The 12740-nt window shown below is 41.0% G+C and overlaps 1 protein-coding gene across 1 annotated transcript in view; it reads right to left on the bottom strand.

The window, feature by feature from the left end:
* Positions 1–12740, bottom strand: part of Dnah5 (dynein, axonemal, heavy chain 5) — a 283019-nt gene that overhangs the window by 218106 nt on the left and 52173 nt on the right. Inside the window, 5 exon segments of the mRNA NM_001419569.1 lie at positions 3832–3919; positions 4009–4199; positions 5663–5896; positions 6402–6564; positions 10988–11133. Of these exon segments, the coding sequence (NP_001406498.1) occupies positions 3832–3919; positions 4009–4199; positions 5663–5896; positions 6402–6564; positions 10988–11133 (822 nt within the window).

Raw genomic sequence — 12740 nt, 5'->3', positions numbered from 1 at the left:
CACCACAACATACCACAAACCCTCACACACACTCACACACACATACACACACACTCACATACATATGACACACACCACACACACACATACACACACACACACACTCACACACAGTATTCATTTCCTGCTGGTCAACTCCCTGGCATGAGGCCTGCCCTGAACTGAGACTCCGTTGGAGGAAACTGATTTTCCCTTTCCTGGCAGGTCATCAATTACAAATAGCTTCTTGGTTAGGGTATGGGACACCGTCCACTCTGTTGTCTCAGTGCTATGACCGTGTCTGGCATGGACCTGTGCAGGCCTTGCATGCACTGCCATCGTCTCTGTGAGTTCACATAGGCATCATCCTGTGTGTGATCAGTGGCATGGCTTTGTGCAATTTAAATCCTTTTAAATTGAAATATGCCACATATTGATGTACAGATTCAGCATATCCCATTTAAATGTTTCAACTGTTTTTTTTTTCATAGAAACTAACAAGCTGGTCTTAAAATCTTACAGAAACATGATGGATCCAGCATATTTTACTCGAGTTTGGGAAAATAATAAAATGGTACAGGACTCCCACTTCCTGACTTCCCAGAGGAGTCCGCGATAGAGTGGGGAGGCAGTGGAGCTTATATTCCTTACTCCTGCGGCCCTGCTGTCACTCAAGCAAGTGAGCCTGGCCACTCATGCTCACACAGACTGCCTCGACTGTATGCCATGAGTCACACAGAAAAGAATGGCATGGAAAGGAAAGAAGAAAGAAAGTTCTTTCTTTGGAAGAAGAAAGGGTTTAATGGGAGTGGAATGAGAAAGAATGAAACAGAATGGGGCTGGAGAGATGGCCCAGCAGTTAAGAGCACTGACTGCTCTTCCAGAGGTCCTGGGTTCAAATCCCAGCAACCACATGATGGCTGACAACCATCCATAATGGGATCTGATGCCCTCTTCTGGTGTGTCTGAAGAGAGCTACAGTGCACTCAAACATAAAATAAATATATTTTTTAAAAAGGAGACAGATATTTGAACAAAGAACGATATAGGTGTATGAAATTGGGAAATTATAAGTAAATAATTTTTGAGAGCTTATGACAAAGCTATAGCAGTGAAGACAATGTCACAATAGAACAAGCAAGGCCTGAGATTAACAGAACAAAACCAGAAGTCCAGAAATAAACGTGTGGATTTACACTCGTATCTAAGCGAGTTTCAACCCAGATCTCAAGAAGATTCAATTAGAGCGTAAATGATTTCTTAGCTTAACAGTGGTGGTACAAGTATACACCCACATTGAAACTAATGAACTGCAACGTCACTGACAGTGAATCGTGGACTGAAATACAAATGCTACACAACTTTAAAAGGGTACAAAGCCCCTCAGCCTTAGGCCAAGCAACTGTTTCTTGGACACACGATGAAAATACAGCTAAGTGGAACTTAATAACTCTGATTCTCCAAAAGATGTCAATGAGAAACTGAGAACGAATCTGTAATGTAAATGTATTCTAAAGGTTGAGTGGCAGGCAGATCCCTGGAGCATTCTAGCCAGGGAGCATAGTCAGTTGATGATTCCCAGGATCAGTGAAAGATCCTGTCTCAAAGCACAAGATGCACTGCAATTGAGGAAAACACCCACCATCAGCTTCTGACCTCCACACGTGCACGTATGCATGTAAGCAAACAAATGTGTGCGTGCACATGAGCGCGTGCACAATAAACAGAAGCACCGCTACATGTGTGCCAGAATTCTTCATGATAGAGCAAAAGAGAGACAATCGAATTGTGCACTAACTTACCAAAGCATAAACAAAATGCAGGTGATCTGCACTGTGAAATACAATTCACTGATAAAAAGAAGTGTATATTATTTGCCCCGCCATCCTAGCGCTCAGGAGGTAGGAGTGGGAATCTTGAGCTCAAGAGTATCCTGATCTGACAAGTTCAAGGCCAGCCTAAGCTACACATGTTCTTCTCTCAAACAAACAAGTCTGAGAATGAAGCCCCTAGCAGGACCCTTGCCTGGCATGTGCAGGGCCTGGGGTCCCATCTACGGCACTACGATAGGGAAAATGTAGCATAAATGTTACATGCTACACATTGATGAAAACGGAAGTACCATGACAGATGAGGAAAAGCAGTCACAGGACCCCACACATAGCTTGATCAACTGCTAGGGATGGAACATAGATCAGTGGCTTCCATGGGCTAAGAAAAAAATGGAAAGCAAAAGGGATGCTCAGTGGTGCAGGGGTTCGTCCTGAGAAAATAAAATGATGTGCTAAAATTATACAATGATGATACTCAAACCATACGAAACAACAACAACACACACACACACACACACACACACACACACAGGAAATAAACCTTCTAAACTTCACAGTTAAAGGCAGCCAGGCTGCAGTCTGTTGCTTCAGTTCTTTGGTCATGATCTCAGTACTTTTTTTTTCTTCTCTGGCTGTGGCTCATGATTGAACACATTCTTAGGAGAAGACTCTGAATTTTAAATGATTCTAGGGGCTAAAGCAATGTTTCCAGATTAGATTGAAGCTGATTCCATAGTATCAGTGCTGTTTTAGGTTTAATCCATGGTTTGGTTGTATGTATGTGTTGTGGGGGAGGAGGATCATACATATGCACATAAGTGAAGGTGCCCACAGAAGCCAGAACGGGGTGTCCGATACCCTGAAGCTGGAGGTGCAAGCAGTTGTGAACCACTAGAAAGGGATGCTGGGAACCAGACTCAGGTCTGTAGCGTGAGCAGTATCTATTCCTAGCTGGGGAGCCATCTGTCCAGCTCCAGATAGTGCATTTTAGCTTAAGCTAAAAATAAATGAATAAGTCAGTTACAGGGAAGTATTTTCGACTCTTTCTACCTTCCTCATTAGGGCTATTTCAAAGAAGTACTGGCTTCAGTTTCTTCCTCATAGTCATTTTATCATCTCAGCGGAGAGCGTCACCAGCAAAATTAAACCGTCTGCTAACCGCAGCGCTGACTGGAAGGGAGTGCGAGGACTGAAGATGACATCTGATATCATTAGCAACTCGGATGTCTTATGCTCCCCAATTCTACAGACTACAAATGAAGGCCGCAGGATGCACAGCAGCAAGCAGGATGTGTTAACAAAACAGAATTACTAATAGGTCAAAGTATCTGTAACGTGCCAGGAAATACGGATCGTGAGGAAAACCAGTTTCTCAGTAAAGTGTGAAATTAAATGCATTTCTTGTCTTCAGCCATTAATAGATCAGACCAAACATCAGCGATGCACCAGCAGTTATAACAGATGCAACAGAAGCAGGAGATAATGTGACACTGACAGATCAGTATGTGGATCTTAACGTTTTTAAACCCAAAATGGGCTCAGAGATTGATACTCTTATCGAACATGATTTGAAAACTACATATGGCGCAGGAGATAACTAGAGGTCTCTATAAAACATGGCTTGCAATGACTATGTTTTAAAAGTTGGGAGCGTGGGTTAACAATCGAGAGTGTTTGTTCTTCTTACAAAGGACCCCAGGTCAGTTCCCAGCACTGTATCAGGTGGCTCCCAACTCCAGCCCCATCTTCTGGCCTCCATGAGCATGCGTGCATGTGTTGTGTGTGTGTGTGAGAGAGAGAGAGAGAGAGACAGAGAGAGAGACAGAGAGACAGAGACAGAGACAGAGACAGAGACAGAGACAGAGAGAAAGAGAAGCAGGGAAGGATGGAGGGACGGAGGGAGGGAGGGAGGGAGGGAAGGAGGGAGGGAGGGAGGGAGGGAGGGAGGGAGGGAGGGAGGGAGGGAGGGAGGGAGGGAGGGAGGGGCTTTCCATCTTTAAAACCTCTAAAGCATACTTACCTTGGAGTTCACTTTCCTCCACCTCAGCGTCAGAATCACTGTCTTCATTGCTCTGCACAGCAGCCATCTTTCTTTCACGCATCTTTCTCTGGAATGGAAAAAAGGATGCTCTTCAACTTGGCCCCATCTTTAAAAACAGCAACTTCCAAATGAATCAGTAGTTCACACTCTACCAACCTTTGACAACAGCTCGCTGCTCCACTGTCTAACCCCCTTGGGGACACTGATGATACATTCCACAGCTTTGTTCAGTGTCTGCTGTATGTCTTCCAGGGCAGGAGTCATAGAAATGTTGGGAATGGCCAGGGTGACACTTGCCCGGAAAATGGGAAGATGGTTCTGCTTCACCTTAGATGCACCTTTACTGTCTGAGTTAATACACTGTGTTTAGTTGAAAATGGAATACACTTAATACTCTCCAAAAAAACTAAGGCATATATAATACTCGTGTAATTGGACAAACATTGGTCAAGTCAGTGAGTGCATGGATATCTGAAGATCTGGCTTTGCTCAACACTAACAGTGATTCAGTGGATCCCAGGTCATTCTGCCGATGGTAGCTTGCTGGTACCTCCCCATAAGGAGACTTCCAACTAAGAATGAGGATTAAGTATAAAGTCCTACCCAACATTTCTAGCATGATAGTGGCAACCAAAGTCATGCCAACAATGAGGTGAGTGCCGAGTAAGCAAGCAAGAAACAAAGAACAAACACTATACAATAAACGAAAGTTCAAACAGGCAACTTTGGGAGTTTTGAATCAAATACCTTCCACAGTGAATACCTTCCAAACTTTGGAGCCGTTTCGCATGCAGGAAACAAATGCAAATGTAACTCATGATCTATAATAAAGAGGCTTTGAAGGTGGGCTATGGCTATCGGCTTAGGTATTTAGACAGAGATGCATGTGTATGAGCACGGGAACCGCAGGTGATGTTTATATGGTTGAAAACACTTGCAATGCACAAGGCTATGCACTAACTGTGATTTAATGTATTAGCCTACGAGCCAACATTCGATGCATTCTTCCAACAGCCTTGTGTCTAAGGAAAAAACTGTCTTTCACTGTGAAGTAAATCAAAGTTGCCCCAGAACCTTCTTTCATAGGCCTTTCTTTTCTTCATCCACTTTAAATGCAATAGTATGCTCCCCTTTCATTACAAATCTTCCAAGTAAGATTTTATTATCCTATTTCATCTCAATTAATTACTATCTCCTTCTCTACTCTTCTTAATTTAGATTTTAACTTCAGACTACCCCCACTCTTTGTGGGGTTTGAAGCACACGTAGAAAAGCCAAAACCTTTTTCTGAACACTGCTAGAAAAAAAAATGAGGGTATTCAGAATGAAAAGCTGAAGTATTGTGGAAATACTAAAATAAATTCTAATTTTAAATGGATGACCTCAATTGCTTATCATTAATAAGATTGGTTAATAATAAGACTGGTTAAGAATTTGCCACTGATAATTCCCTCAAGGTTTTCCTCTCTTGGATTAAATAACTTTCTTCATATTTTTGTCTTATTGCAGGAAAATTTTAAATTATGTTGATTTTTGTGTCATTGGGATTTCAGTAATCTTGGCAAACTAATCTTTCTGGGTCCTGGATTTCTCAGTTTTAACCTAAGTGATGAGAAAATCCCCATCATAGAATCTGTTGAGATGACCAAAGTTCATGCTGCTTAGAATTCTAACACTCTGAAGAGCAGAGTTTTTTAAATTATTTAAATTTAATAGGGATGTACAAAACACACACACACACACACACACACACACACACACACACCCCTTCTACGTAATTAACCAACAGAACATTGTGCAAAGAGCATACCCCGGAAGTTAATCATGTGGGAGAAATGAATGCGCCTACGAATGGCCTCAAGTGTATTCCTGGTCACTTTCAAAAGAGCATCCGTGTTTTGGTGGTTAAAATAGGAGAGCAGCTCACGGGCTTCCTCTAACACCTCCATTTCTTTCTTCTTTCTTGCAATTGTGGTTAACGGCAGAGAACTAGTCCCAGCATTAAAGGAAGATGCCAAGGCCTCGGCACACCCCTCTCCTCCTCCTGAGAGAAAGATTGATCCATTACATCACGGGGAGAAAATTAAGATAAACTACATGCAAGCTCAATATCAGTTAAATGCCCTACATCTGAGAAACTGAGATCACAGAGGAATAGGAAGAAGAAACTCGAGCATAAAGTGGCCCAATAGAGATCGTCTCCAGGTGAGAAAATAGCCAATAACAGATCCCGGAATGTAGGTTAAAAGTTATACACTGGGCCCCAAGGACCTGTATTCTAGTGTGTTCCCTCCCAACAACAGTTCTAAAAACCTTGGGAAATGACATCTTCCTCCTCTCTGTAGGAAAAGTTTTGTATAGTTTAACACAAAATATTTAAGATAAGCAACCAAGCCATTTGTGCAGAATCATAACTTCAGATTCATAAATATCAGAATAAAATTGAGGTATTTTTATAGAAGTATAAAACTGATTGCTGAATAGAAAATTAAATTTTAGTTTTCAGCAAATATCCTGGAGGAAAAAAAAAAGCGTCCCTCCTCTCTGACCTGAAGTGTCCCCGTTGGGACTGGCATTCTCATGGCGGACTTTTTCAGATGCTTCTTCAGGTAGGACGTCCACATCCAATAACATGTTTATTAGCTCATTTACTGCTTCCTCCACTAGGGAGCTTTTAAAATGGAGTTTCTGAGCGCCATTCACACAAAGGTCCTAACAGCAACAAGAACAGAAGACGACAGTCACATGTCTTTATCTAGCTCTTGAAAGTTCATCAGGAAGATCAGAACACACAGATTTAGCCTTCAATTGATACCTTAGCTTAAGCGATGACTTGACTGTGGCGGTTAATCTCAGTCATCAGTTTGGGAATTAGAATTATATGAGATAGAGAAATCTGTCTAGAGTGGGTAGTTCCACTCCCTGGGCTTGAACCCTAAACTATATAAAAGTGAAGAATGTGAGCTGAACATAAGCATCCTTTTCACTTCTCCACTGGAAAAGCAGCATAGACAGCTGTCTCAAATGCCTGATACTCTGACTCCCCTGCCGGGAAACACTGTAACCCAGAACTGTAACCCACAATGAGCCCTTTGCCCTTAAGTTGCTTCTGTAATGATATTTTACCTACAGAAACCAAGAAAGTAACTAACACAGCAACATACTCATATTCACCCCAGCCAGGCATCCCAAAAGGAAAGCATGAAAGACAAGAAAACCAACTGGATCCAAGTGAACAGAGCAAAGCTGCAGGGTACTGCTGTTTGGTTTTAGGTTTGGTTTTTTGGTGCTTTTTCCCCAGCATAGAAGATGCAACTTCCAAAGCCATCAGCAGCTTTCCCATCCCATGGAATTCCCTTCATATGATGTGAGTCTGCCCTTCACATGATGTGAATCTGCCCTTCACATGATGTGAATTTGCCCTTCCTATGATGTGAATTTACCCTTCCTACCGTTTCAGATCTACTCTCACTTCAGCTAGGTTGTACCTTTCTCAGGAATGAAGCAAGACAAATGTAACGCAATATGAAGCTCTGTGGTAGATTCTGTGACTGACAGATAAAGATAGGTAAACCACACAGAAGTGTCTTTTTTACGCCTACTGAGGGAAAGCTCAGTGAATGGAGACTTTGTCAGTCACAGTTTCCAAGTCCATTTCAATTTTCATTGATTTATACATTGAGACGTTAACATGTTCATGGACTGTCCACATCCAATAGTTCACGGTTCTGATACCTCCTCACTCATCACTCTTGATTTCTACCCACCCCTCTTCTGCAGGAGATGTGACATCTTGATGCTATTAATGTGTGGAACAAACTTTTAAACTTGGTTATTCTAGTATTTCCTGGACCAAACTTTTAAACTTAGTTTGATATATATCTTCACTTAACTTCACGTAACTACAAATCTTTACCCAGTCTTGTTTTGTGTTTGAAGCCAGAAAACAAGGAGTTGTACTGTGAGATGCTGGCCTATATCTATACATGATATGATTATTACACACAAAAACTCACAACTGTAGATACCTACATAAGACCAAGCCAGTTAAAACATTCAGCAAGGAGAAAGAGAAGCTCCTCGGGCTCTATCCTAGCTGAGGAGAATTGATAGTTGATGGGGGAAAGAGAGTTGGTTTTCCTTGAGGAACGCCCACTGGCAGGTTGCCTGTGTCCTAGTGGATTATCCCACAGACATGTACCTATGGGAGAGGTTTACTGGACTCAGTGTGTTTTAAAAATGACTTGAAGAGGGACCAGGGGAAGCAACTCTCAATGATTAATACTATTAATCCAAGATTATTCAAGACCCTCAACTCTTTCTAAGAGAAGACATAATTATAAAAGTGCAAACAAGATACAAATTTAAAGAATGAATGAGGACCATGTCATGATGGCATCATCTAAATGTTCCTACATCAAACTAAACCAAAGATGCTCCCTACAGCACCTGCCAATCTCAGTGACTCATTTCCACATTGACAACAGGCATAAAAAGTGTCCAAAGGCTCTGGCTTTGAGTCCCCAACATCCCCTTCTTTATTAAGCAGCTCTCATGAAAGAAAAAACCCAAGAGGTTCCAACTCAACACAAAGAGTTATAGCAGCTAAACACTGAAGAGAGCAGAAATAGTCTTTCCTAGGAAGAGCACACCAGCTGGTTACTCAAAACCAAATGGTCAGCCCTAAAACATATGTATAAGTAACATTATACATACTGAGCAGGCTATATTTATGTAGTTAGAAATATATATAGAAATATACACATGTATATGTGTATAACAACTAATGAAAAGGGAGCCATGAACTTTAAATAGAGCAAGAAGGAAATTCTGGAGGTATTTGAAGTGAGAAAAGGAATGGGGAAATTATGTAATTATATTTTATCCTCAAAAATAAAAGAATTAAAAATTTTAAAACAATATATGCATAAATGAAAACAGTTTTAAAATACAAAACAAACAGTTCGTAGAAATAAGTCAACCGAAAGCACTTACTTACACTGGTAATCAAAATATATAGATTAATTTAGATATATGATTTTGCTATTCAAACTCAAATTAATAAATTGTAGGAGAACAGTATTTGTCAAAGGGTAGTGAAATTGGTATTACTGTATTATGGTATTAGACATTGGGATCATTCTTTGAGAAAACAATTTGTCTATAACCATAAAGAGCTGTGAAATGAAACTAAACAATATGACACAATAATCCCATTTGGAAGCAATGGTCCTGAAGACCAAAAAAAATTATACAAGTATATTTATTGTAGCTCTTGGCAAAATTGTCGATTTTGGAAGCCATTTAATGTCCAATAGTAAGAAGCAATATATATCATCTCAATAAAATATTATGAAGGTATCATTTACGTGCTGCCTGTGAAAGCCATTGAGTGACATGAAAAAAAAAAATATATATATATAGCAAAGAAATACTAGCTAAGAGGCAAAGCATAAAAGCTGTATGCAAGCCTGCAGTGAGTACAGCAAGACTTGTGGAAAACATAAAACCATAAAAACAATGGTGATATGATTGGTGTAAATGCTAATATCTCTGTTTTTAATATCTAAAACTCGATGTAAACCACAGAACTTATGATGAGGAGGGAACATAAAAATCAGCTGGAAAAATATTAAAAATCATTGTGAGAAGGGCAAACAGAATTCTAAAATGTGGGCAACCCTAAAGTAGACTGAAGTTTACCAAATTTGCAAATAGGTTTTAACACCAAACACCTGGTTCGCTTAAAGAGTTGCCGGTGAGCATGAAACCCTCCTCTTCCAAGGAGATCCGATTCAGGTGGGTCCTCACGGCTAAGTGGCTGAGAAACATGGGTTCTGTGGCTAGAATACTTCTGTAAAGAACATAGTCTATACCAAAAATACTGAGATTCCAAGACTCTGAGCCTTTTCATGTAAAGCAGAGTATGTCATGGTGACTGAAGTCATTAAAAACTCACAGCACTGGGGACGGAGGGAGTGGCTCCATAGGTAAGAAAGCTTGTTGATCTTCCAGAGTCCAGAGTTCAGGCCAAGAGAGGACATGAGTTCGGCTCCAGAAACCCGATGCCCTCTTCTGGCCTTTGTGTGTAACACACACACACACACATGCACGTACACACAAACACACACAGATGATATAAAATAAAATTTAAATTTTACAAAAAGAACCTCAAATACCAAGCAGTCAAGCACTGAACTTCCCTGGACAAAACGTTTGCCCATGAATTAGTTTCACTGTTCCATTGTTGACAGCTGAGTGAAAAGACTTCTCCATGAATCCTCACTAGAAAGAGAAAGGTTGTGCCAGGCTTCCCCCAGACTCTACCTGCCTGCTGCATTATCTAGCTGTGGCTGTCACTCTGCCTTGATGATAAGTCCCATCTCTAGGGTAGCCACAAGCTGACAGGAATGTCATGGGTCATGGTCAGTAAGCACTACTGACCAACAATATGAAAGCCATCCTTGAAGAGTTCCTATCACCAGAACACCCACAGGAAATGTTGTAAACGAGGCTAATGTGTCATTCCCGAAAGGTATAGCCCCTCTCTGACAGTAGCTTGATCCTAATGTAGAAAGAAAAGCACCCTGTTTGCAAGAATGTTTGGGAAATAATGGAGACCTGGGGGAGGGGGAGCATTTTCATATATTGATGCCTGATAAACCTGTAAACACAGTCTCTGCCCCGAGTAGTTTCCACACGAGCCTCTGAGAGTTTCCGGCTTTCCCAGGAGGGAGTACAGGACTCTATGCTACAATATAGAGTATTGAAACGGCTCCTTGGGGTGCCTGATAAGACAGCTTGCCCACAGCTACTTCATAATTAACCCTTGCTTACTGATGCTCTTCTAAAAAAATCACCTCTGCCCTTCATTTAAAAAAATATGTGGAAAATTTAGAAACATGTGCCACACAGCAATGCTCCCTCCAGCAGATGTGAAAAGAAGCAAATTGTAAGTGGCTGCTTAGATAACATTTTCTTTTTCTTCATGTTGTCAGATGGTTCTACATTTGAGTTACTTCTATCACGGAGCAGAAGAGAATTTCTTCTAATTCCTAATTTATGCTTTAAATATTCATTCTGTATTTAAAAACCTTAATTCAAGAAAGTATTTTTTAATCAGTCTTCTAATGACCTTTGTCATGTGGAGGAATTCTTCACAAGTCAGGGGGTCATCCTGAGGGAGCTGACAAAGGGCCACGCTGCTCATTTCCTCCAAGATGGCATGGATGCGGAACTCAATCAAGTCATTGATCCGGTCAAGCAGCAGCTCCAGGTCCTCTTTGGGAAAAACAAAATGATGACAGATTAGGTGTAGCATTTCTGTAAACATGGACACATGATTGGGTGATAGCAGGAACACTGGGGTTAGAGATGCTTGGGTTATACATGTGTGTCTTAGTTACTTTTATATTACTGTAAAAAGACACCATGGCCATGACAATTTACAGAAGAAAGTATTTAATGGGTGCTTACTTGCAGTTTCAGAAAGTGAGTTGCTAATTATCATGGGGAACATGGAAAGAGGTAGTCAGGAATGGTGCTAGAACAGTAACTAAGAGTTTACAAGTTGAGACACAACCTTTAGTCAGAGGGAGGCAAAGAAATCATGCTAGGAATGACATGGGTTTTTGAAACCTCAAACCCACGCTTCAGTGAGACACCTCCAAAAAAAGGCCATGTTTCCTAATCCTTCCCAAACAGTTCCACCAACTTGGGACAAAGCTTTTCAAATGTACGAGCCTATGAGGGTCATTCTTATTAAAAGCACCATAGTTACCTTGGTACTTTTGGCTTTTACACATGTGGTTGTTGTAGACTGTCCCTCCTTTAACAGTTCCTGGCTTCCAAATCTGCCTGGCGCTGACTCATCTTCCTAGAAGGGCAACCATGACTGTGTGTAGAGAATACCTGGTCCTAGATTTCCTACGGCCTGATCATTCTTCCATCTTGTGCGAATCATACTTGCCACTCTTATGTCTGCTCCCTTGATAATTCATGTTTCCATCATCACATCTTAAACATTTATGTCAGTGCCCATTGTAAAGGGTGCCTTCCACAACTGTGGAATGAAATTCTGCTACTTTTGACTCTTCCTTAAATCAATACCTTCACTACCTAAAGAAATACCTCAATTTCAATAATTTTCAAGATAGTTCATTCAGGCAACTTTTCAATATACCAGGTGATTCTTCTGGACAATGCTATTTGGTGCAAAATAAACCAACACTTCTGCTTAAGTGAGTGCACACAACAGAAGTCTTTTGTTTCCTCCTGGTTCTTCACAATAGCTTCAAAGACATTTGCAAAAAGTTAAAACAAAACAAAACAAAAAAAAGGCATTTCCCAAAGAGATCCCTAATCCTTTGGGAATATTACCTTACAGGACAAAGGAGACTTTGCAGATGTATTAAGGACCTTGAGATTCAGAGACTTTTCTGGATCTAGGCAGAGTTGTCATAAAGCTCTTAAGAGGAAGTTGGGAAAGGTTAAAGTGAGATAGCGAAGAACATGACCATGGATGGAGAGGGGCTGAGAGAAAACAGGTTGGCCATGAGACGCAGCTAACTCTGAACATGGTCATTCTCCTACAGATAGAGGAAGCCTGTAAAACCTGGAAAGTGCTAAGGAAAGATTGCTCTGCACTTTCTGGGAAGAAACTTCTCTGAAGATGTTTTGATTTTAGCTGTGTGAGACTCTTTGGACTTCCGACCCCTGTGATTGTGAAGAATCCGACTGACTGTTCCTGACTTAACACTGTTGTTTACTCCCCTCAAAGTGGCTCCTCTAAGCAGCACATTGAGACCATCACAGAGAGCCACAAATGGTCAAAGTACAGAGAACTATTGACCATGAGGTGCCCAACTACAATGGCTATATCTATAATG

Source organism: Rattus norvegicus, chromosome 2 (assembly GCF_021556685.1).
Source record: "Rattus norvegicus strain SHRSP/BbbUtx chromosome 2, alternate assembly SHRSP_T2T, whole genome shotgun sequence".
Taxonomy (NCBI): domain Eukaryota; kingdom Metazoa; phylum Chordata; class Mammalia; order Rodentia; family Muridae; genus Rattus; species Rattus norvegicus.
The sequence above is the reverse complement of the archived record's forward strand: the minus strand, read 5'-3'. Positions and strand labels throughout refer to the sequence as shown.